The sequence below is a fragment of the Chiloscyllium plagiosum genome, chromosome 14, assembly GCF_004010195.1.
Source record: "Chiloscyllium plagiosum isolate BGI_BamShark_2017 chromosome 14, ASM401019v2, whole genome shotgun sequence".
NCBI lineage: Eukaryota > Metazoa > Chordata > Chondrichthyes > Orectolobiformes > Hemiscylliidae > Chiloscyllium > Chiloscyllium plagiosum.
Genome location: NC_057723.1, coordinates 71883533 through 71910776, shown reverse-complemented (window position 1 = coordinate 71910776; position 27244 = coordinate 71883533). Strand labels below are relative to the sequence as shown.

Genomic DNA, 27244 nt, shown 5'->3' with positions numbered 1-27244 from the left:
TCGTGGGAGCACGAGGCAGCGCCGATACAGTCATCGATGTTGCGGAGGAAAAGGTGGGGGGTGGTGCCAGTGTAGCTGCGGAAGATGGACTGTTCCACATATCCTACAAAGAGGCAGGCATAGCTGGGGCCCAAGCGGGTGCCCATGGCTACTCCTTTGGTTTGGAGGAAGTGGGAGGATTGGAAAGAGAAGTTGTTCAGGGTGAGGACCAGTTCAGTCAGTCAAAGGAGGGTGTTCAGGGTGAGGACCAGTTCAGTCTTTCAGGGTGAGGACCAGTTCAGTCTTTTAAATTGGCTGCAACAGGAGTCAACTACTAACTCCTAGTGGGTGTGGTGTCAAGGATATCTGATGGCCAGTTTTGAAGAGTTTGAAAGAATTGAATAATACCTTCAAACCTCTTAGATTCGTAGTGTCTTCCAATTTCTCACTGGTGATGAGCTATTGGACACCAATGTAAATAAGTGTGAATGGTATGTTTTTCTCTTTAGTTCAGATACCTTTGAAGCAATTCTCTTACTGAGTGAAATTACTGTAATTACTAGTATTTGCTTCGGAGCTGGTTGAAGTTATTCAAGGTATTGCAGAATATGAAGAGTGTAATGTGTTTCTGTAATGAAGTTTGATTTCTGATAATGTTCTTCTGTTCCCTGCATTTTAAGAGGTGTCTCAGCATTCCTTTCCTTTTCAGCAGTATTCTGCCTGTAACAGGCATCTCTGTCTGAAAGTTGCAATTTCATTCTCCTGAATAAAGGAATTTTTCAGATTAACTATTAACACTTGCTTAAGTACTAAACTTGAATTAGTTGGATGACCGCTGACCTGCATAACCTCTTTCACATTCATGTAAATTAATGAACAACTTTTAAGAAAGTTTCATTCTTATATTCCAAAGTTGATACATCATCACATAATTTAGGTTAATGAGGCAAATCTTGGGTTTTCTTCCAACGTATTTGCTGTAAAGCATTTGCTTCTTTCTGCACATTAGCATGATTGATTCAATGGGTCAACAGTTGTTTTTGACTCTTGAACAGTTTTTTTAAAATACCCAACTTCCGTACAGAAGTTGCATTGACATGATGAAGCTGGAGATTATTTCTGCCAGTGCACATTTTTTTAAACTCCACACTTAGACTCATAGGGTCATAGAAATGTATATCACGGAAACAAACCCTTTGGTCCAACTCATCCATGCCGACCAGATATCCTAACCCAATCTAGTCCCATTTGCCAACTCAAGAAAACTTTGAGCATCGAAGGGATCCAAAGACATTTGTCTTGGTCAATCCTGTGATGCTCTGCTGTTTTTGTATCTTAGAAGCTTGATGAAGCTTCTTGAATAAGTTTAACTTTCTGTTCCCATCACACTTTTGTGCTATTTTGAAATTTTGCATTTTACTGCTATCTGAATAGTTCATTCCAATCCGACACCTTATTTTGACAGTATCTTATCTAAAATAAATCGATCAGAAATTCCAATGACATCTCTGTCTCAGGTTAGGTCCAAATGATGGCTCAGTGGCTAGCAGTGCTGCCTCACAGCACCAGGGACCAGGGTTCAATTCCAGCCTCAGACGACTGTCTGTGTGGAGTTTGCACATTCTGCCTGTGCCTTGTGTGGGTTTACTCTGGTTTCCTCACACAGTGCAGGTCAGGTGAATTGGCCATGCTAAATTGCCCATACTGTTAGGTACATTAGTCAGAGGGAAATGGGTCTATGTGGGTTACTCTTCGGAGGGTCGGTGTGGGCTTGTTGGGCCAAAGGGCCTGTTTTCACACTGTAGGGAATCTAATCTAATGATGGTCACAACATTCTGACAATGGGCAAAAATGATTCATAAAGTTGTCAATGGGTTCTCCTGAAAGTTGTATTCTGTTAAATCCTGCTGTCCTCATTGCGATTGGTACTTGATGTTAAGTATTTGTCAAATATTCTTACAATGTTATTAAAAGTGCTGGTGTCTTCTTTTGTATTGTCACTTTAAAACATGACCCGCAACCTGACACACAGAGTAAAGAAACATAGTTATTTGTTTTTCTCTGGATTCTTTTTTGAGATCTGGAATCATTTCTAAATTGTCTGTTCCATATAGACCAACTCAATTCACCATCTGAAGGATCAATGATTTTAAACCTGCATGCAGCTGCAATATCTTTCTCCACTTTTGCTTACTTAATTAGTGTCGTCTCTCTTAATTGAAGATCTACTTGAAAGCTGTTGTAGGAATACCATCTTTTTTTTCAGGATGATGTAGTTCAGTGTTTTAAATTAGATAAGAACCAGAATAGGAATAGGCTAATCAGCCCTTGAGGAGGAAGTGAGGGTCTGCAGATGCTGGAGATCAGAGCTGAAAATGTGTTGCTGGAAAAGCGCAGCAGGTCAGGCAGCATCCAAGGGACAGGAGAATCGACATTTCGGGCATGAGCCCTTTTCCTGAAGAAGGGCTCATGCCCAAAACGTCGACTCTCCTGCTCCTTGGATGCTGCCTGACCTGCTGCGCTTTTCCAGCAACACATTTTCAGCTCTAATCAGCCCTTGAGCCTACTGTACCATTCAATACGATCATGGCTCTCAGCAATTACTTTAGTTGTATAAAAAGCTAAATCCTCTTCCAGAAAGATATTGAAGATGATTTGCTAATTAAAACTTATTCTTAAGAGCTTTTAGATATTCTTATGATATTTCTGAAGAGTTTCGACTTCGATCTTCTTACTTTTTAGAACTTTTCTTTAATGATTGCCAATTAAAGTTGAAAAGTGTCTAAAAGTATCAGAATTTATCTTATAGTTACTGTAAAAGTTATTTTCAAGTATCTCATCTTCAGTGAGATCCTTTATAATGAAGAAATATGTCAGACACCTTCCATTTTGTTCTTTTCTCCAATTTCTCCCTTAAATCTAGTACATTTCTAATTTCCTTACTTCAGATGTTATGTCACCACCCTAAGACATTACCACTGCCTCCTTCACCACAGATGCTGCAAGACCAGCTAAATGTTTTGAACATTTTTTGTTCTTATCAGTAGGATTCTATTTTGTTTTGCGAGTTGGAAATCAAAGTGCAAGACTCAAGTCTGTAGAGTAGGATGCCAAAGATTGAAAAGAGAAAAGAATATCAAACACACAGAACAGTAAAGGCGTGCAATGGATTATGTATTTGAAGCCTGAGGACCTAGGGTAGCAAGGAGTTCCCGTAGGGTTAAGGTTTGGGTGACCTTAGCGTTATGGACCAGGCCAGACCCTCTCAAAACATTTCGAGAAGGTAGCCCAGATCCTAACCGTTCTATTTGTTTTAAGCAGGTGTATAGTGGATATTCCAGGAGTGATGCAACTGGCCCAACCACTTGGTTTTAAACAAAACAAAATCTATTTACAGATGACTGAATGAAACATGAACAAAAGAGAACCGAATTTAGAATATCTTAACCTATCTGAAAACTCAATCGACTCTATTGCAATTTAATGACGTTGTTCCGAATACTTGCAACATCCCCATAAACAACCCCTTGGCAAATAAAGGTAAAATCTAACCCAGGTTCTTACAGGAGAGATGTTGGAGAGAGTGAGGATCAGTGTGGAGCTGCTTCTCTGGGTCCCCAGCTAAAACTTGACCAGCTGCTGCAAACAAAACAGCCAGACTGCTAAAACTAAACCAGACCCTGAACCAGGAGAACTGGCCACTCCCCTTTTCATTGTACAAGTCTCGTAAAACAAAACACGTAAACTTTTTTGCTCGTAGATTGTCCAGATGTATCAGAACCTCTACCTTTACAATCCCTCTGAAAAAAAAGGACAACATAACCTTGTTAAAGAAGCAGCATCAATACAATAGGAAATGATGCACTGAGTATTGAATTCAATACAATGAGAATTCAAAGTGGAAGAGAGGGTTTTAGTTAATATTCAAAGTTTCAAAGAAACAGAAGAGTAATGTTTAGAGTTGCAATTATTTATGAAAAGAAAGAAATATGAGCGATCATGACTCGCTAGAGTAGTGCACTGGAAATTAGGTCTCAACTATTCCTAGAGCTGTCACCATTGTGAAAAGAATTAAGTCAATCTATCCAATGTTCCCAGAACTGAAGGTGCTGTAAATCAGAAACATGAACAGAAATTACTGGAAAAGCTCAGCAGGTCTGGCAGCATTTGTGGAGAGAAATCAGAGATAACATTTCAGGTGAAGTGACCCTTCCTCAGCTCGGACCTGCTGAGCTTTTGCAGTAATTTCTGTTTATGTCCCCAATTTATCTGTCAAGTGAACTCAGGTTAGAAAAAAACTCTCCCCAGGTTTCTATAATTAACAAGAACACAGTTATTTATTGCAAATGGCTGTTTTAACCAATAGTACACAAGAAATATGATTTCCTAAATTATAGTTCATTGTAATTTAACCACCTTCAAAAATAGCATGAGTGTGGAAATTCAACCTCGCTAAAGAAGCTCATCAGACCACATCAATCTTCTAAGATATAATAACAGCAAAACATCATCTGATAGACCAAGACAAAATATCTTTTGAACCCTTTGATGCTAGATATTTTCTTGCAGAAGAGGAGTTAAGAAAAGTGCACCATCTTTAAAATGTTCCTGCACACATGCAAACGGATTCACAAAGAGACAACATGACATGGATTTTAAGGATCAGAAAGAAATCAGAGAAATAGAGCTCAGGAGCACCACAGGATTGGATGATTTGTCTTCTTTCTCTTCCTTTCAACTCTCTAATGCTAACACAAAGTTGCTTGCATACCAACATTCGGTCTTTCAATCACTGAGCGTGAATGTTCCTATGTCTGAAGGTGATTTTCACTTTCTCCCCTCGACAAGGGAATTTGCAGAGGATGGAAATGTGTTGCTGGAAAAGCGCAGCAGGTCAGGCAGCATCTAGGGAACAGGAGAATCGACGTTTCGGGCATTAGCCCTTCCTGAAGAAGGGCTAATGCCTGAAACGTCGATTCTCCTGTTCCCTAGATGCAGCCTGACCTGCTGCGCTTTTCCAGCAACACATTTCCATCTCTGATCTCCAGCATCTGCAGACCTCACTTTCTCCTAAATTTGCAGAGGATGGTGAGTGGTTACTGGATGTGTTACTGGAGACTATTAAGTACTTCCACAGTAAAGAGAGACTCAGAAATTTTTGATGGTTTTAGGTGGATATTCTAGCTGCAATATGTCAAGCAATTGTCCACTCGTTCTGATTTTGGTCCCACTGTTTCAGGGAATAAAAAAACAACTTTGCATCTACCTCACAACGTGATTGAGTAAAACTGCAGCACTCTCTTTGAACTGTCTCCTTGGTGTAAAGCAATATCTTACTTTTCTAGTCCATCAATGAAAAATAAAAGGAATTAAAGCAACCTATTTGCTACAGTTGGGAGGAGAAGAAAATGTTTGTTTGAATATCAAATTAAGGAATGTAGCACTGACGGTCGTTATTATGCCTGTGCGGTCTTTCAAAAGAGTTTACCACTTTGCAGTGATTGGAATCTGGTGGATCTCGTTGACTATGAGGTCTTGATTGGCATTGATAAACTGGGCCAATCAGGGAGCTCTGGCTGATAGATATAAACAGGGGATTCAGACAGTCTCCTGATCTCAGAGACTGACTCCAAGCTGGCTGGACACTGCCAGTGTACTGTGCAAGTGTAAACAAAGAGACACTTGGTGACAGGATGCCAGCCTCTGTGAATATATTTCACACTTCCACCACTTCCATCATTTCTCTTCTCAGGCCTTTTAAAATTTTCTTTTGCAAACATTTAATAGCTTTCTATGTAAAGTACATGAAGGATTCTATTTTACAGAGTCAATCTCCTAACCACTATCATTGCAAAATTTCATCTTCACCTCTTTCACTTTTCTCATCCCTCTGCATTGAATGAAATATCTCCAGTGCAACACCCCATACACAGCATCCATTGAGTTTCTTTCAGTATACTTTTGCTATTTCCTCAAAAAGAGTTTAAGTTTGTCAGACATTCAAAGTTTGTGAGAAGATTTGTAGCTCGGGTGCTTGTTGCTGTGGCTCTGTTCACCGAGCTGGAAGTTTTTGTTGCAAACGTTTCATCCCCTGTCTAGGTGACATCCTCAGTGCTTGGGAGCCTCCTGTGAAGCGCTTCTGTGGTGTTTCCTCCGGCATTTATAGTGGCCTGTCCCTGCTGCTTCCGGTTGTCAGTTCCAGCTGTCCGCTGTAGTGGCCGGCACAGCCGCCCTGAACATAGACAGGAAGTGTGGACTTCTCTGAATGTTCCTCTCACTGCTCTAATAAGGCAACTTTGGAACTTCCATAGGGAATATGCTTCAGTAATTTATTTATATAAATTGACAAACTTCTAAATGCAACAAACACATCGACCTGGACCCAATATACCGGCCACTACAGCGGACAGCTGAAACTGACAACTGGAAGCGGCAGGGACAGGCCACTATAAATGCCAGAGGAAACACCACAGAAGCACTTCACAGGAGGCTCCCAAGCACTGAGGATGTCACCTAGACAGGGGACGAAACGTTTGCAACAAAAACTTTGTCAGACATAATTTGCCTTTTACAAATCACTGATGCCTATACTTAATTACTGATTGATTTATTGTTGTCACATGTACTGAGATACAGTGAAAAGTACTGTTTTGTGTGCTATACAAGCAGATCATACCATTCAAAGTGCAGAGCAGAGTGCAGAATATAGTGTTACAGCCACACAGAAGGTTCAGAGAGAGAGAGAGATCAGAATTAACATTTGAGAAATCGGTTCAAAAGTCTGATAATAGTCGGGAAGAAGCTGTTAAGCCATATTCTAAGTTAGAATTAATTTTTAATTGTATCACAAGTTAAAGCAATAAATCCGTTGATGATATTACCCCCACTAATGCACAGTCATTTAGTTGGTTATTTCTTACTTTTATTGGACAGAATATATTGCATTAGCAACAATCTGACCTAACTGTGATACCCAAGATAAACTTTAGTGAAAAGAATGACTTCTATTCGTATAGTTCCTCTGAAGACTTCAGAAAACCTCAAAATGTTTTGCAGCTGACAAAGTCCTTTTGATGGACAGTCATTGCTGTAATGCAGGGCCATGTAGGAGCCAAGTTATGTCCCTTATGGGCCACAAATCATCAGTAAAGGAAATGAACTAACAACCTGACTTAGTCATGCTGGTTGAGGAAATTAGAGTCAGAGAGTCATGCAGCACGCAAACAGACCCTTCGGTTCAACCGGTTCGTGCCAAACATAATCCCAAACTAAACCAGTCCCACCTGCCTGGGCATGGCTCATATCCTTCCAAACATTTCTTATTTATGTACTTATCCAATGATAAGTCTTTTAAACTTTGCAATTGTGCCCACATCCATTACTTCCTCTGAAAGTTCATTCCGCACATGAACCAGCCTCTGTGTACAAAAAAAATGTCTCTCATGTCTTTTTAAAATCTTTCTCCTCTCACCTTAAAATATGCCCCTTAATCTTGAAATCCCCCACCCTAGGAGTTAAAAATAACACCTGCCACTCACCTTATCTATGCCTGTCATGATTTTATAAACGTCCATAAGGTCACCTCTCAATCTCCCATGTTCTAGTGAACAAGGTCCCAGTCTGTCCAGCCCCTCCTTTTCCCTCAAACCTTCCAATCCCTGCAACATCCTAGTAAATCTTTTCTGAACTCGCTCTAGCTTAATCATATCCCTCCTAGAACAGGGCTACCCAAGACTACACACAGTGATTCAGAAGGGGCCTCACCAATGTCCTGTACAACCTCAACATGAAGTGAAGTCATTGGGAAAACTGCCAAGACTGTGGTGCTGGAAAAGCACAGCAGGTCAGGCAGCATCTGAGGAGCAGGAGAATCGACGTTTCAGGCAAAAGTCTGACCTGCTGTGCTTTTCCAGCACCACACTCTTGGCCCTACAGTCCTCACTTTCACCTCATTGGGAAAACTCTCTAGCTTTTCCTTGAAATGGTGTGATGTGACCTTTCACATCCACCCAAGAGGCAGCTAGGAACTCCACACGACATTGAGTCAGAATGACGGGGGCCTCTGACAAATGAGCCCTCCCTGATGGGGGAGATATGAAACCACAACTTTCTCAGTCCAGGATAAGAGTGCTACTCATTGATTGGTAAACAAGGAAGCTGACACAGATAGAGGAGCCACAATCAAAAACTTAATTGTTTTCTGAAGCTAGCAAAGGAAGCAATAAAGCAGACTGGTTGTGGAAGAGAGTTCCAGAGAAAGAATACATTGACATCAATCTCTTGAGATGGTATTAGCTCGCGAGTTCATCTCTTAATGCAAATCTGTGTTTTCAATCCTCAACCTTAATCCAAGGCAATTTCCATTAGTGCATTATTCAAACCACATTTATTTTCTGTCCTTCAAAAAAGAAGCTAACCCAATCTAAAACCATCAGCTGCAATGGATCAGGCCGACATTAATGACAGCACAGCATTATTGAAGTAAGTGCAGGGAGTTCTGCTGGTGTCCTAGCCAAAATCCTGTTTGAACTCACAGTAACAAAGCAGCTGAATTGGCTATTCATTACACTTATCCTTTCCGTGTTTACCCACATGACAAATGATGGGTCGTTCCAAAAAAAAGATACCAACAGACAGGAAAGAGGATTCTCTGTCAATATAAATTATTTTTATAGGTGTGTAGATTTCGAAATAACACAGGAGCTTGTGTTATTTAAATTGTCTCCCTGACAGAGTAAAACATCCAGAGGAGTTTAACAAAATCATCAATTAATATTTCTCACAATGAGTCACAGAAGGAGAGGCATAATCAAGAGATTGGCCCATTTTTAAGTGGAATTTTAAAGGAAAGAGGAGTTGCAAGGCAACATGCTTTAGGGATTAATTAATTAAAGCTTAATTATACATTCTACTAATTTCTGAATAACACATCTTACAAAAAAAAATTGTTATGAATGATCTCCTTCTGGACTGTAAAATTATATGAATCTATGATCCCATGTTGGCTATAACTCCCCGATTCCCCCCTCACCTTCTTAAATAATGAAATGGCTGTGTTATTTAACAATCTGGAACAGATTCCAAATCAAAAGAACTTCAAAATATCCATTGATAGCGTCAATTTGATCACCGAGCTCCTGTAAAACCCTGAATGGAAATCATGTCGTCCTGAGAATTGTCCCTTTTTAATTCCATTGGTTTGGACTGGATGTTTTTTTTAGGCTGAGTGATAGCTACACTGAGATTTTTGGAACGATTCTCACCACATCCCACCACACCCGCCTCATTAACGACATCCTATGGCAATGCTCATGTCCAATTCCATCCCCCGTCTTATCACGGGCCATTTGCAGAGTAATCTGCCACTCACCAGACATCTATTGAAAGACTTTGCAATGGCGTCATATTTAACAGCTTGTGCTGCAAGCTGTCCACCTGTACCTGCCCTTTCTGATATTTATACTGAACATTGCCAAGAGAGGGGGAGATTGAAACCCCAATTTGTGGGTATGTGACCTGGAGGCCCTGCTGGCCAGGGTGGTGCTGTCATGGGATTTGTGCTCCCCCTAGGACCAGTAGTTGAGGCCATGATACCTGACCATGCCAGCCTGATCCAAGGTTGCCTCCTAGGTTAGAGTTGTCTCAGTCAACTGCAGGGATGAGCACTGTATGACGAAGGCCAATCCCTGTTGTGCCAGCATAAATGCCAACATCTTTGCTCTGATAGCTGACATTCATGGCATCCCTGCTCCTGCACTTGCCCCACTTCCCACCAAGGCACATGTTCTATCACTCTCACTGTCGCCTGATCACAGTCACTCATCTCAAACACCAGCACCCACTCACCCAAGACACCTCAACTTGCACCAGAAGTAATAGTTGTGCCACTCACTTTAATCAACTTTAATACCTGTCTCTCTCTCTCAATCTGGGAGGAAAATAGCTCCCAGCAGGGCTCACAGAGGTGAGATGGACAGTGAGCTGCCTGACATTTGGCTCTTGATTCTTTTGAGGAGAGGATTCTGTCAGTGACCACCCCAACTGGCTGACTGTTTCTGAGCTCCTCACCACTCTTTGAGGCCTTACATAAATGTGCAGTAACCCTCTGAGCAAAACCTATCCCCTTAGGCTTAACTAGGGCCAGCTGACAATAGTGACAAGCTTCTTGCCTTTGTGTCCATGCTAAACAGCAGTAATTTGAGGCTGGTAATTCTGATGGAGGGGATCAAAATGCTCAATGGCTAAAGTAAGGCTGCTCGGAGTGTGCAGGTGCATGCAGAAGTGGGTGGGCACTATGACAGTGAGCAAAGAGCGCACAGATGCAGCCTGGTGCAGTCCATGAGTTGGGTGTTCATAGTGTCCTCGTGGTGTTAGCAAATGCAGCATGAAGTGCAGATACACGTGGATTGTAACTGTGCCATGAGCGCTCACTGAGGTTGGCACATGTTAGATGATAATGTCCGTGGGCAGGGCCTGTGTGTACCCCCTGCCCGCCCCCCCCCCCCAATGTACCCTGACAAGCAGGTGCCCATGAGCATGGAGGTCCCTTTGGAGCAAGTTGCGAGCTGACGTCACCAAGGACCTGTTCAGATGTTCAAGTCAAGAAGTCGCAATGTCTGGTTTATTTCCTGCATTTGATAAGATGGGGAGCTAAGTATCGATGAGGTGATTTGGGCCATAACTAAAGCATTCAGCAAGCTAGAATTCCCCCTTTACTGGCAATTCTTAACTCTGCTTCATCTGACCACTCAGCAAATGTATAAAAGATACAGCAAGATAGGCCTCACCAGACTTGTCTGATTCGTTCACAGATTTTGCCATAGTCCACACTGCTCAGGCCCCTATAAGAATCCATGAACTCCTCCATTACTATCATTTTGCATCTGTTAATGTCAATGCATCAACATCCCTAATTCAATATTAGTTTCCATACTATGGAAATGGATAAATATTCATTTTCCACTGTTGCAAAATGAAGATACAAAGTAATGATTCAGTGTTTGCTACTTTTTATTGGCATCTGCAGCAGCATTGTTATCTGTTTACGAAGTTAAAAATCACACAACGCCAGGCTATAGTCCAACAGTTTATTTGGAAGCACGAGCTTTTGGAGCGCTGCTCTTTCATCTGGTGGTTGTGAAGCAAGATCATAAGACACAGACTTTATAGCAAAAGATTGCAGTGACATGCAGCCAAAATGATATATTGAACAAACATAGATTGTTGTTAAATCTTTCATCTTTCATCACTCTGAAAGCTAGTGCTTCCATATAAACCTGTTGGACTTTAGCCTGGTGTTGTGTGATTCTTAACTTCGTAAACAGATAACAATGATGCTGCTGATGTAAATTAAAAGCGAAAATCATTGAATCGTTACTTTGTATCTGCATTTTGCAGCAGTGGGAAATGAAAATTTATCCAGTTCGATAGTATGAAAACCAACACTGGCTCCTCCACATCTGTTTTCAAGGCACCTACATTGTTCCAGACCATCTCGTTTTTCTTAATACCATTGCAAAAACATTTGCTTTAATTTTTTTAAACTTTCTTTTCTCTCTCTGTGGCTTTTGCGATCTGCTGTAATTTTGACATCATTCCCTGTGCTATGCATTTTCTTTTTCATTATGAATAGGATCGTCCTTTAGTCTTATGCTAGCTCTTGCCTCTTTCAAGTTGACTATGGATAGTTTTTTTTTCCTGGCAAGCAGATCTGATCTGTTCTTTAGTTTAGTTAGGGCATGATGATTGGCGCAGTCTTGGAGGGCAGAAGGGCCTGTTCCCGTGCTATTATTTACTTTATCCTTTACATCCAGGTACAAAATGCTTCTATTTGACATTAAATTCTTTTTAAAGACTATCCTTCAAGGCAGAAGGTGGTAGAGGGTTGTTTGTCAGACAGGAGGTCTGTGAGCAGCAGTGTTCCACAGGGGTCGGTATTGAGTCCACTTTTGTCTGTCATTTACATAAATGATTTGAATGAGAATATAGGAGGCGTGGTTAGTAAGTTTGTGGATGACACCAAAATTAGTTGTATAGTCGACAGTGAAGAAGAAGGTTATCTAAGATACCAAAGAGATTGTAATCAATTGGATCATTGGGCTGAGGAGTGGTAGATGGAGTTTAATTTGGGTAACTGTGAGGAATTGTATGTTGATAAAACAAACAAGGGCAGGACTTATACAGTTAATGTTCGGACCCTGGATACTGTTTTAGAACAGAGGGACCTAGAGGGTTCAGGTATAAATTTCAAACAATTGTGTCACAGGTATAACGGGGTGGTTAAGAAAGCTAAGATCTTTGAGTATAGGAGTTGAGACATGATGTTGAAGTTGTACAGGACGTTGGTGAGGCCTCTTCTGGAGCACTGTGTCCAGTTCTGGTCGTCCTGCTATCGGAAGGATATTATTAAATTGGAGAGGGTTCAGAAAAGATTGAGCAAGGTGTTGCAGGGAATTTAGGGTTTGAGTTATAACAATAGGCTAGACAGGCTGGGACCCTTTTCACTGGAGCTGGGGAGGTTCAGGGGTGAGGTTTATACAATCATGAGGAGCATAGCTAAGATGACCATCAAAGGTCTTTTCCCCAGGATGGGGGTGCTCAGAACTAAGGGGCATAGTTTTAAGGCAAGAGGAGAACATTGTTAAAAGGACATGAGGGGAATTTCTTTTTTACACAGGCAGTGGTTCATGTGTTCAATGAACTGCCTGGGGAAGTGGGTGATTGCAGGTACAGTTACAACGTTTAAAAGACATTTGGATAAGTTCATGAATAAGAAAGGTTTAGCGGAATATGGGCCAAATGCAAGCAAGTGGGACTAGTTTAGCTTGGGAACATGGTTGGTGTGGACTAGTGGAAGCACCTCTTTCCATGTTATGTGATGCTATGACTCTGACTCTAATTGCCTGCCATTTTAATCATGAACAGATTGGTCCAGCTCACCTCAAACAGGCTCCATCTTATTGCCCTGGAGTTAGTCTTAGTTATATCTAGGATCCTAGTTGCTGTTAAAAGTTTTACCCTTTCAAACATTACATTGAACTCAACCGCAACATGGTCGTTGGTGGGTAAATGTTCATTCGTGTTTGGATTGTTCACTAAGACTTCATTGGTCATTATTACATTTCACTTGACCATCCCTTTTTTTTTAAACATGGGAAGTAGAGCTGCAGAAAACTATCCTGTGTATACTCACAACATTTACCACTTTTCTCATGTAAGCAGGTCTGCACATTTCAATCTATGAAAATTAAAATCACCCATTAAAAGCATTCTGCCTTTACTTTTTACCTTCTGCCTTTACTTGCCAATCCCTGCATTTATAGAATCGACCACCTAACAGTTTACCACAAGGGGGCCCATTTATATCCCCCACTTCCGTCTTAAATTCCTTTTTATTTCTTAAATACATCAATAAGGTGTGCACTTCTTCCTCCCATTATACACAAGGGACTCTAAGGAGACCAGTGCGTTCAACGATATTGAGGGTGCTATGTTTGGATTGAGTTGCTCCTATCTTATTTATCTAGCAGTAATGCAGAGATATTCTAAATTCAAACAGTTTATTTACACGGCCTAAACGGTCTTCGAACTTCACGAAATTTTCAAGACACCAAAAGGCAGAGTGGGGAGCAGCATGTGCAATCTTTCTCCAGAATTGTCTCTCTGAGAGTTAGGAATCTGTGACTTGACTCTTTAACTTCATTCAAAGGCCAAAGCGATCAGTCACTCTACAAGGATTTATGATCATTCCTGAAGAAGGGCCTGTGCCCGAAACGTCGAATCTCCTGTTCCCTGGATGCTGCCTGACCTGCTGTGCTGTTCCAGCAATAAAGTTTCAATTTATGATCAGACAAGCATAATCAAACACCACTGAAAGCTGCTGATAGTTTGAGAAAGGGAAGGAACAATAGCACACCTAGAAATGTCATTTGATGAGGTGCAGGGCAGGGTCCTGAAGTCAATTATGAAACGTCAAGAAAAAGAAGCATAGATTTGGGGAGGCATTAACACATTCACATTGATCACTTCCTGATAATTCACTAGCTGTGTTAATACTCTCTTTTTGTTTTCAGTTTCAGAAACAAATTGTTCACATTCATATGAGCTCTCAGAAACATCCTAACTCAATTTTAATGAATTGTTCTGTATTATTGTCTCTTTAAATGGTGAGTAGAGCTGCCAGATGAATGACAGCATGCCTGATGGTACCCTGCTCCATCAGTACTGAGCTGAAGGGCCATTCCTCAATGATACACTCCAGGTCTTGAACCCAGAACATTCTGACTCTGAAGCAGGAGTTTGGTCACATGAGTGAAGCCGACTCTCTGGAAGTTCAAATACCTTCTGTAGAGAATAGTAACATGTACCCATCGTCATTACGATGGGATTCAGCTCGAAGCTTTGACAGAATAAAGACACTTTGTTAAATTTCTTTTTATCCACCCTGTATAATTATTTGCCTAATTGGCTCTTTGTCATAATACATCAGTGCTATTTCCAAGTAGAGAGGGTGTAAGAAGCACTTCCATCTGCATAATTATCCATTATTTAAATGAGCTTTACTATACATTACTGAGCTGAAAATGTGTTGCTGGAAAAGCGCAGCACGTCAGGCAGCATCCAAGGAGCAGGAGAATCGACATTTCGGGCTCATGCCCGAAACGTCGATTCTCCTGCTCCTTGGATGCTGCCTGACCTGCTGCGCTTTTCCAGCAACACATTTTCAGTTCAGAAGAGATTTGCCAGGGTTGGAGGGTTTGAGCTATAGGGAGAGGTTGAATAGGCTGGGGTTGTTTTCCATGGAGCTGAAAATGTGTTGCTGGAAAAGCGCAGCAGGTCAGGCAGCATCCAGGTGCTGCGTTTTTCCAGCAACACATTTTCAGCTCTGATCTCCAGCATCTGCAGTCCTCACTTTCTCCTATCCATTACTGAGGACAAGTATATACTGTGCCTCCTTCTTACAGTTAACTGTCTTTGGCATCAGCTTTCACTGGAACTTCTGCACGAATATCAGAAACCAAATTCTTTTAGTCTAAAGATGATCAAGCAATAGTCTTGGCAAATTGATAAAGGAGCTATTTACTATATTCCGACAGTTTATGAATCGTTTTATAAAATTCCACTTCTTCCTTTGAAAGTAAAGTATGAATGCCTTTTAAAATATACATCCTTTTAGACCAGTGGTCCGATATCAATAATGAAGAGATAAAGTGATCAATTAGTGAGGGCAGCTAATCGATATCTGGAACTTACTGTGCAAACAACGATCGAGATCTCACAATGAATTTAAAGATGTACTCCAGGGCTTTCAAAGTCCGTAAAATGGGTTCGCATTGCTTGCCTTCACTACAAATATCTAGGTAGTTTTTCAGCACAGTCATCAGTTTCCTGGAATGAGATTTGAGGAAGAAAGTGAAGACAAATGGCAGATTTTTAAAAAAATAAATGTACACTTATTGACAATTTGATTGATGCACACGTGAGTTTGTGGCACTTTTTTATTGCTGCAATATTTCATTTCGAAATACCTAAAGTCGTGCTGAAGGAGATTTAAGGGAGGTGCAAAAATTCAACACATGTCCAGCAGGTGAAGAAAGCAACATCTACAGGAAGCAATGAAACACTGATTTAAACTTGGAAAGATTTGCATTGATCTAGCACCTTTTATGGCTATCTGGAATCCCAAAGCTCTTTGCAGCCAGTGAAATGCTTATAAATCAATTTCAATGCTGTAACATGGGAAACCAACCTGCACACAGCAGATTCTCACTCACAACAAGCTGATAACAAAAAGACCATTTGGTTTTTGGCGATGATCAAAGGTTTGAATTTAGTCAACCCTGGGAAGAGAAAACCCCCTGCTGTTCTTTGAAATAGCTCCAGAAGGCTTCCTTTGAAGGTCTTAGCTTATCACGTCATCCAAAAATCAGAACCTGTAGTAATACAGTGTGGTCCTTGCAGTGTTAGACTGGATAGTGTACTTGGGTCTCTGGACTAGAGCTCAGAACCGGATTTATAACTGGGTGGCTTGTTTGCTATTAATAGCGGGATGTAGGAATAGCATGGTGCAAGGTTTTATGGAATCTCATTGCAATTGTAATAGGCTTCACTAACACCTTGAGCATTCATCAGTTTTGGGAAGTCAGACACAAGGCAGACTCACAAGTCTTCAGATTCCCATGGAGAGGAACAATGCATCTGCACTTTACGAAGAAAGGCTGCAAAAAGCTTGGGTTTGCAAATCCTTAAAGCTAATGAGTTAGCATAGCTTTTGTTAATGAAATAATGGATTATTTATAAAGGAGCTCGATCTAAAATGGTGTTCAGAAGACAGATGGTACAGTTCAATTAGTAAAAGGATAATGTCAGACTGATAGCAAGAAATTCTGACCTAGAAGGATAGAAAGATGCACTTGCAAATCATGAAGAATGCTGGGAATCAGTGATGAAAGAATTGTGGTTGGGGTCTGCTAACATTGTGTGGAATGGAAACGCCAAATAGAATTTTCGAGTTATCTTGTGACACCTCCATAATATTTGTCCTCTAGCCATATCATTTTCAGTGTTGGCTTGTACAAAAGAGGCACTTGAGTTCATTAAGTCCGCGCCAATTTATCTACAGTAATCCCACTTGCTCACTCTCGATTTTGTTGTATTTTCACAGTCAAATAGAACTGAATGGGGGTTCCAAAAACATGTCAAGAGGAATCTTTCTAAATAACTAGCCTGTCCAATATTGTTTGGTCCCAGGAAGAAGTGTAATGATCACCTCACAGTGGAGTGTCTTGAGTGTTATACCACTTTCAAATGCTCATCTAAATACTTTTTGAAAGGTTGTGAGGTTCCACATCTCAAATACCCTCCCATGCAGTGTATTTCTGATTTACCACATCCTCTAGGGGAAAAGATTTTTCCTCAAATCCCCTCTAATCCTTCTGCCCTTCACCTTGCAAATACTCCCCCTTGTTAGTGACCCATCAACCCAGGGGAAACAGATGCTTCCTACCGCCTTATCCATGCCCCTCATAACCTTATACACCTCAATCAGGTCCTGTTGCAGTTCTACTCTGCTCCAAAGAAAACAACTCAAACCTATCCAGCCTCTCTTCATAATTAAAATGCTCTGTCCCAGGCAACATCCTGGTGAATCACGGTTGGTGTGTTACCTCCCAGGTGCCAGAGTCCATGGTGTCTCAGATTGTGTCTTTGGGGTCCTGAAAGGAGAGGGTGACCAGCCCCAAGTCGTGGTCCACGTAGGTACCAATGACATAGGTCGAAAGAGGGATAGGGATGTAAGGCAGGATTTCAGGGAGCTAGAGTGGAAGCTGAGAGCTAGAACAAACAGAGTTGCTATCTCTGGTTTTTTGCCCGTGCCACGTGATAGCGAGGCAAGGAATAGGGAGAGATGTGCCGGCATGGATGTTGCAGGAGGGCAGGTTTCATGGACATGGATAATTGGGGCTCATTCTGAGGAAGGTGGGACCTCTACAAACAGGACGGTCTTCACTTGAACCAGAAGAATACTAATACCCTGGGTGGGAAATTTGCTGGTGCTATTCGGGTGGGTATAAACTAGCTCAGCAGGGAGGTGGGAACCTGAGGTGTAGTTCCAGTGCACAGGAGGATGAGAGTAGGGAGGGCATGGACAGGATTTCATGGTCACTGGAATGTGCTGGTAGACAGCAAACTGGTTTGAAGTGTGTCTACTTCGATGCCAGAAGTATCTGAAATAAGATAGGTGAGCTCACAGCATGGATAGGTACCTGGGACTTCAATATTGTGGCCATTTTGGAGACCTGGATAGAGGAGGGTCAGGAATAGATGTTGCAGGTTCCAGGGTTTAGATATTTCATTAAGAATGGGGAAGGCGGTAAAAGGGGGGAGGTGTGGCCTTGTTAGTCAAGAACAGTACAACGATGGCTGAAAGAACATTTGCGAGGACTCGTCCACTGAGGTGGTAAGGGCTGAGGTTAGAAACAGGAGAGGAGAGATCACACTGCTGGGAGTTTTTTTATAGGCCTCCACAGAATTCCAGGGATATGGAAGAGAGAATTGGCAAAACGATTCTGGGTAGGAGTGAAAGGAACAGAGTGGTCATTATGGGAGACTTTAACTTCCTCAACATTGACTGGAAATGCTGTAACTCTAGCACGTCAGATGGATCAGTTTTTGTCCAATGTGTGCAAGAGGGTTTTCTGACTCAGTATGTCAAAGGGCCAACAAGAGGTGACACCACACTGGATCTGTTACATGGTGATGAACCAGGCCAGGTTTTTGATTTGGTGGTAGGTGAGCACTTCGGAGAGAATGACCATAATTCAGTTACATTTAGTTTAGCAATGGAAAGGTATAGGTACATGCCACAGGGCACGTTTTATCGATAGAGCAAGGGCAATTATAATGCAATTAGGCAAGTCTTTAGGATGCATAGAATGGGGTAGCAAAATGCAGAAGATGGGGAAAATTGAAATATGGAGCTGGTTTAAGGAACAGATATTATGCGTCCTTGATAGGTATGTCCCTGTCAGGCAGGGAGGAAGTGACAAGGTAAGGGATCCGTGGTTTACTACAGAAGTTTCATCTCTTGTTAAGCGGAAGAAGGAGGCTAATGTGGTGATGAGATGAGATGGTTCAGATGAAGTGATGGAGAATTACAGATTAGCCAGGAAGGATTTAAAGAGAGAGTTAAGAAGAGCAAAGAGAGGACATGAGCAGTCTTTAGCAAATAGAATAAAGGAGAACCCTAAAGCTTTCTATAGGTATGTGAGGAATAAAAGGATGACTAGGATAGGAATAGGGCCAGTCAAATTCAGAAATGGGAAGTTGTGTGGAGATTGGAGAGGTGCTAAATGAATATTTCTCATTGGTTTTCACTCAGGAAAAGGAGAATATTGTAAAGGAGAAGAATGAAATATGAGATATTAGACTAGAAGGGATCGAGCTTAGTAAGGAAGAGATGTCATCAATTCTAGAAGGAGTGAAAGTAGACAAGTCCTCTGGGCTGTATGGGATTTATCGAAGGACTGTCTGGGGAGCTAGGTGTTGGATCCTTTGGCTTTGATCTTTGAGTCATCATTGTTTACAGGATTAATACCAGAGGACTGGAGGATTGCAAATGTTGTGCCCTTGTTCAAGAAGGGCAGTACAGGTGACCTAGGTAATTATAGACCAGTGAGCCTTACGTCAGCTGTAGGAAAAGTTTTGGAAAGGATTAGAAGAGATAGAATTAATAATCGTCTAGCAAGCAACAATTTGATTGCAGATAGTTAACATGGTTTCGTCAAGGGCAGGTCATGTCTCACAAACTTCATTTTTTTTTAATGAAGGTGACTGAGCACGTGGATGATGGTAGGGCAGTTGACGTGGTATACATGGACTTCAGTAAAGCCTTTGATAAGGTTCCACATAGTAGGCTGTTGGAAAAAATGCGGAGACATGGAATTGAGGATGATTTAGCAGTTTGGATTAGAAACTGGCTTTCTGCAAGAAGGCAGCGAGTGGTGGTTGATGAAAAATATTCAGCCTGGTGTCTGGTTGCAAGTGGTGTGGCACAAGGATCTGTTTTGGGACCACTGCTGTTTGTCATTTTGATAAATGACTTGGATGCAGGCATAAGTGGATGGGTTAGTAAGTTTGCAGGTGACACTAAAGTAAGTGGAGTGGTGAACAATGTGGAAGAATGTTGCAGGTTGCAAAGGGACTTGGATAAACTGCAGAATTGGGCTGAGAGGTGGCAAATGGAGTTCAATGCAGCTAAATGTGAAGTGATTCCCTTTGGAAAGAATAACAGGAAGGCAGAATACTGGACAATGGAAAGATTCTTGGCAGTGTGGATGGGCAGATGGATCTTGGAGTCCATGTACATAGATCCCTGAAAGTTGCCACCCAGGTTGATAGTGCTGTTAAGAAGACATACAGTGTGCTAGGTTTTATTGGTCGAGGGATTGAGTTCTGGAACCGTATTGTCATGCTGCAACTATACAACGCCACATTTGTAATATTGTGTGCAGTTCTGGTAGTGTCATCACAGGAAGGACGTGGAAGCATTGGAAAGGTGCAGAGAAGATTTACCAGGATGTTGCCTGGTCTGGAGGGAAGGTCTTATGAGGAAAGGCTGAGAGACTTGGGTTTGTTCTCATTGGAAAGAAGAAGGCTAGGACGGGATTTTATAGAGACATACAATTTGATCAGAGGATTAGATAGGGTAGACAATGAAAGTCTTTTTCCTAGGATGATGACTTCAGCTTGTACGAGGAGGCATAACTATAAATTGAGAGGTGATAGATTTAAGACAGATGTCAGAGGCAGGTTCTTTACGCAGAAAGTGGTAAGGGCATGGAATGCCCTGCCTGCCAATGTATTTAACTCAGCCACACTAGGGAGATTTAAACAATTCTTGGATAAGTACATTGATGATGGTGGGATAGTGTAGATGGGCTTAGATTAGTTCACAGGTCGGCGCAACATCAAGGGCTGAAGGGCCTGTTCTGTGCTGTATTGTTCTATGTTCTATGAATCAGCTTTAAATCACGTCCTATAATACTGTGACCAGAACTGCACACTGTACTCTCGTTGTGCCCAAATCAAAGTTTGAGACAGTTCCATTTCAAACTCCATGCTCATCTAATCTATGTCACAACTGATAAAGGCAAGTGCCCCATATGCCTTCTTAATGATCTGATTAACCTGTCCTTCCAACATCATGGATCTGTGAACAATTTTTCCAGGCTATTTTCTGACTGTGTTCCTTCTGACTGTGTTTTGGATAAAAAGTTGCCTCTAATACAGGGAGATTTTGTTCTAAAGCAAATCAATATTCCTGCAGGTTTGTGAAAAAAAAAAGCAGGAGGCTTGGTGCTAAGTGGAGCAGGAGGAAGGTGCCACCTATGTCATCTGGGGAGATGGTAAGGTGCCAACTGTGTACGATGCCGAATGGTTGTGGGTGAGGTGCAAGGATACATGGGAGCACAGAAATGTTTAGGGTAGATTAGGGTGGGCGGAGAAAACACTGGTGGCGGATGGGTGCGAATGGTGATAGTTGGTAGGTCTGGGGGCGCCAGTCAGGGTCTGGGGCTTGTACATGTGTTAAGTAATGGATGTGTTTCATAGCTACTCGGCAGTAAGATTCCGTATTCAGTCGTCTGGCATTTCCTCAGTAACTACTTTACTTAATTTCACTGTAACGGTCCAGTCTCTGATTTAAACTGAGACTTTCAAAAGGTTCCACGTGTAATGGAATTGAGCAGTGGAATATTCAACCTCCCAGGCAATTCCTTTGGAATGTGCTACAATGGGAATTCCATGCACAACTCTCACCTACACTGACAAGATGACTGGCCATCGGAAAATCTGATGTTTTGTCTTAGATTAGATTTCCTACAGTGTGGAAACAGACCCTTCAGCCCAACAAGTCCACACTGACCTCCAAAGAGTAACCCATCCAGACCCATTCCCCCTCTGACTAATGCACCAAACACTATGGGTGATTTCGCATGGCCAATTCACCCGAACCTGCACATCTTTGGACTGTGGGAAGAAACCGGAGCACCCGGAAGAAACCACGCAGACACGGGGAGAATATGCAAACTCCACACAGACAGTCGCCTGAGGCTAGAATCGAATGTGGGTTCCTGGCGCTGTGAGGCTGCAGTGCTAACCACTGAGCCACTGTGCCACCTGTCTTGTGGATGAGTCTTGAACTAGGGGTCATAGTTTAAAAATTAGTCATTGCCCATTTAAAACAGAGTTGCAAGGAAATAAATTTCTGTTGTGGGTTTGGCTACAGATCAGCCATAATCTCATTAAATGGCAGGACAGGTTCATGGGGCTGAATAGCCTACTTCTATGTTCTATGATTGAATGGCCCACTTGTATCTTTGTATGGTTTTATGTGCATTAATGGAGACTCCGGTCTCTGGTGCCAGTTGATGGTGTTCAGAGTGAAGAAGTGATTCTGGCTTTGTGCTTATATTCATCATCAATAACTGTCTGGGACCTCAAAATGTTAACAGTTAATAGTAAGGAGAAGGAACTCTAGTCTTCTCAGAATAAACACTTAGATTTGTTCCAAGCAATACTTGGAACACCGCTCTTAGTATCTGAAACATTGCTTCCTTAGCTTCCTTTCCATATTGAGCACCAGCTCTCTCAATGTCTCCTTTCCTCTGCCCCTCCCCTTCCAGTTGACTGTCCATCACATGGCTACCCCTCCTCCTCTCGCCTCCAACCCTGAGCCTCCATTTTTCCGTCCTTAAAGCAAGGCTTCACACCCTCACCTCTTAGAATCTGGTGTCTATATGTGGTCACTACTCCCAATCCAATGGTCTGGCCACTCTCTTGGAGTGAAGGACAAAGTGGAAATCTCGCCTCTGGCCAATAAACACTCCCTGGGCAGGTCGGCCAGTATGGATGGGCTTGTTCCATGGTAAGTCTTTGGTTGGCAGAAGGGGGAGTTTTGGTTTGGCGAGCCCTGCCACCCTAAAAATACTGCCACAGTTCTGCATTTCATGTTCTCACTTGATAACCATTCACTTGCTTCTGAAGCGTAAAGCTTTCCTTTCCATCTACACTAGATGAAGAGGATTTGATGTACTCATTCTCTCAGCTAATTTAATAGCGGTCATAAATATCCACACCATACAGTTTACTTTTATTAACAGCGCTCGCCTAACTGAAGGGAAATGCTCAACACTATTTTTAACATCTTGTTGGTCTAACTGTAGGCTGCAAATTGTCACATTTTGCTTTTGCAACAGTGAAGGATGACCCAATTAAAAGCAAGACTATAGCACTTCAAGCTACAACAGTGGAACTTACTTATAAGCCAAGGTGGCACTGAAGTGTTGTTTGATGTAGGCTTCAAGGACAGCGTTGAAGTGCTGGAACTTCCTGTCAGCAATCAGCCCTATAATGTATATCTGGAAAAGAAAATGATTATGTTGCAATCTCCATGGTAAAGGACTGGTTCAGAATGTGCAATGTTTCTTTTCATGTTGTTTATCTCAACAGAAGGCCTAGATTGTTTCCTTTGCTAACTGCTTAGTGAAGATTTAGTGGACTAAGGGAGTCCATCATTCTCAGAGGTCCCCTCTTTCAGATGAGACCATAAATCAAGGCCATGTATCACTCAAATGGACAAAAACAATCCCCTGGAGTTCTCCCCAATGTCATGAACATCATCCGTCCTTTAAGCAACAATACTAAAGTTAAAATCTGTGAAAGCATGTTCTTGTGGCCATTTATATACATATATAAAAACCAAACAGGCTTAGTTCAGGTCAATTCTCAATATCCTGTCCCACAAAGGTTTTATAATCTCTCATCCTTTGTGTCATTCCTATTGTGGGGCTTTGAAATTTATAAATTGGCTGGTGTTTCCCCCACATCATAGCAGTCCTTCACTGTGACACAGTTTGAGATGTCCTGAACATATGAACAAACAATTTTCTCCCCAGGAGAGGCTTAAGCAAGTTGTGGAGAAGGGAGGGAGGAGAAGGACTACTTGTTGATCTGTTCTGGAGCTACTCACTGGGATATGTGGGGTTCACAATGAGGATCCGCCTTCCTTCTTCCACCTCATCTGTAATCATGCTTATTTATGCCAGATTGCCACAGAATGGTCCATTTGATACTCATTATTAGCTATGATGTCATTCACAGCATGTATACTCCACAAGCTATGACCTTATGTAATTGATTATGATGAGTTCTCAGTTTTATTTCAAGCTTATACTTGTTCAATTGGACCATTTGGTAAAACTATGTTCTATTACTTGTTTCCTTCTCAAAGTAAGAAGTGCTTGCTACACTGAGTTAAGTCATACCCAGTACTTTCTGTTTTAGTCCAATTAAAATAACATTGACTATTGTATGTTCCACTCTTTTGAATTTTATTCAGGATTTGATTGACACTTTTTGTTTGACCGTCAGAATATTTTAGGTTTTGTTTCTTGAATTTAGCCAAAATCTTAGGTGAGAACAACTGTAAGTAAGTTGATTCTTTATTGAAACTAGCAAAAATGATTAACTCACAAAATAACTTGGCAGAGACAAAATAAATTACTTCAGTAAGTGCCTTAATTGCCTTCACTAAACAAAACAACCTGAAGATTCATCCGTGGTCTCCTCAGTTTCTTCCCTGTGGAGTTTTATATGGCTATCTGTTTTATCCTTGTTGCTCTTGTGCTGTGGATTGTGGCAGGATGGTTACATTTTATTGTCTTTTGTCCTTAGTTACCCAGAGGGAGCTGGTTCCAATTAAATTCCTTCCTAAGCTAGTCAAGGGTCAATTATATGAGTCGGATTCAAATCACACATAGATCAGTCTCAGTAACAATTTTGAATTTAATTTTCAAAAGGACATTTGTCAATAACTAGGGTTTTGAAAATCCACTAGTTTAATTCAAATTGTGGACAGCCATCTTGGTATTTTTTTTCGGGTCATGGGATGTGGACATTACTGGCTGTTTACTGCCTATCCTTAGTTGCAATCAAGGTCTGTCGAGTTGCCGTCGTGAGCCACTGCTGTCCATTTGTTATGGATAGACCCACAATACCATTAGGGAAGCAATTCCAAGTCCAGTTTCATTCTTCGTTCTTCTTTTCTTGCAGATGACACAATTTTTTTTTATTCATTCACAGGATGAGAACATCGCTGTCCAAGCCAGCATTTATTCCACACCCCTAATTGCCCAGGGTGCAGTTAAGAGTCAAAGACATTGCTGTGGGTTTGGAATCACATGGAGGCCAGACCAGGTAAGGATGGCAGTTTCCTTCCTTAAAGGACATTAGTGAACCAGATGGGTTTTTTCCCAATAATCAACAACAGATTCATGGTCATCATTAGACTCTTAATACCAGATTTTTATTGAATTCAAATTCCACCAAACGCCGTGCAGAATTTGAACCTGGGTCTCCAGAACATTACCTGGGTTTCTGGATTAACAATTCAGCAATAATGCCACTAGGCTATCACCTCCCTATTTGCTAGGCCAGTTTCACAGGTTAGTTAAGAGTCAACCACATTGCTTTGGGTTTGGAGTTATATGTAGGCCAAACCAAGTAAGGATGGCAGATTTTCTTCCTTAAAGGACATAAGTAAACCAGTTGGATTTTAATGACAATTGACAATAATTTCATGGCCTTCGTGCCTTTTAATTCCATTTTTATTTGGTCTTACCTGGTTCTCCATTACCTGGTTCTCTGAAATACGAGTACAACAATATCATGAAGCCATTACCTTTCCCATTTAAGCTCACATTTCACAGGATATTGTTCTGGGTTTTGGGATTACCAGTCTGCACATACAACCATTACGTCTAGGTGAAATGTTGCTGTCTATCCCGAGGCACAGTGCAGAGCAGAGCTTTCCTGAACATTCATTTACTCATTGTAGAGTTTGCTGAATTATACCATATCAACAAATGTCTGAAACTAATCGCTACCCGAAACGAATGTGATTTTTGAGTGCTCTTAAAACTGTATTAAATTTATTCAAAAGGACCCTTGCTTCTGAATGCCTCCAAAGCAATGGAATTCCCTCAAGGATTCATCGACTTCAACTAATTATACTTTAAAGAAGTTGGTTTGTATTACTTAGTGATCAAGTTAGATGGATGAGCTCAAGGCTTGATGTAGGGGTGAGAATGTGATGCTGGTAAAGCACGGCAGGTCAGGCAGCATCCGAGGAGCAGGACAGTCGATGTTTTGGGCATAAGCCCTTCATCAGGAAGATGAAGATTCCTGATGAAGGGCTTATGCCCGAAATGTCGATTCTCCTGCTCCTTGGATGCTGCCTGACTTGCTGTGCTTTCAACTCTGATCTCCAGCATCTGCAGTGTTCAATTTCTCCTCAAGGCTTGAGGTAGCCTGGATCTAAGTATCTCTCTGCACTGATACACCTTGGAATTCCCTCACCATACAATGATGTTGCTCGAGACATTCTGAACTGGAAACTTCAGGATTCCCTCAGAACTTGATCTCACCAAGCCATTCAGAACTCACCAGGAGCAGATGGAAAGCAAAATAATGGCATGTGTAAAGTTAGCAGGACATTTCATAGAGTCCCTACAGTGTGGAAACAGGTCCTTTAGCCCAACACATCCACACCAATCCTCCGAAGAGTAACACACCCAGATCCATTCCCCTATCCTACGTTTACCCCTGACTAAAGCACCTAACCTACACATCCCCGGACACTATGGGCAATTTAGCCTGATCAATTCACCTAACCTGCACATCTTTGGATTGTGGGAGGAAACTGGAACAAACCCATACAGGCAGCCACCCTATGCTGGAATCAAACCCGGGTCCCTGGCGTCGTGAGGCAGTAGTGCTAACCACTGAGCCACTGTGCCGCCATTTCCGCTCCCATTTCTCCTTCGATTGCATCAACTTCACAGACTAACATCTGTATTCCACCAACATTTACACTGATAACACTAGTCAGACCAAGCACTGTTTATTTATGTGGTCGTCCCGATAGTGAAAACCTCATAAATAGATATAATCTGGAAGAAAGGTCTTGAAGATTTTGATTTCACTGAGATTGGTCCACTGTCAATTGTGCTTTTGACGTAAGATTATTGATATACTGGCTAGAAAACTAATGGCCTTTGTGGTTTGTATGAATAATAACTTTATGTTTTGCCATTGCTGGTAAGCACCAAGCACATGTTTCTGTCACTTCCCACCAACCCACTCCATATTTTATCAAAGATTGTTAGTCCATTTTTCCCTACCATTTGCTGCAGTGATTCTCATTTCAAGTCTTTGATCAAAGATCTGACAATAATATTTCCCACACTAATTTCTGCAGCACAACTTTGAATCACTCCAGTCTTATTTATCCATGCAAGGATCCCCTACAACCTGGATTGGAGAATTGACTTTTTCGGGAAACTCTAATTCTGATATTTTTGTTGCAGCACCAAAGATTCCTCCTCTGAAACCTGAGAATCTGGTGTGCTTTCTTGTATGCTAAATGAGGAATGTCCAATAAAGATTGTTTTGAAGTGGACCCCCAGGTAACTGTGTTGGAGACTTTGATGACAGGACTCAAAGCTATCTTGCTGGTAGATCATTTTCATTGCTAATGCTCGTGAAAGAGCATCATACGCCAATTCTCATTGATTTTACCAATTTTGCAATTTCATAAGATCATCTTGCATTGAACTGACATGATCTTGAGATTTTCTGGACAATCATATTTATCTCATTGTAGAATTTGGGAATATATCGAGTAAAAAAAAAAATTGCTTTGTGACTA

The 27244-nt window shown here is 41.6% G+C and overlaps 1 protein-coding gene across 1 annotated transcript in view; it reads right to left on the bottom strand.

Moving 5' to 3' along the window:
* Positions 1-27244, bottom strand: part of LOC122556798 (dedicator of cytokinesis protein 2-like) — a 727415-nt gene that overhangs the window by 485133 nt on the left and 215038 nt on the right. Inside the window, exons 21-22 of the mRNA XM_043703987.1 lie at positions 22795-22895; positions 15232-15366 (exon numbers count right to left, since the gene is read on the bottom strand). Of these exons, the coding sequence (XP_043559922.1) occupies positions 15232-15366; positions 22795-22895 (236 nt within the window). The remainder of the gene's footprint in view (positions 1-15231; positions 15367-22794; positions 22896-27244) is intronic.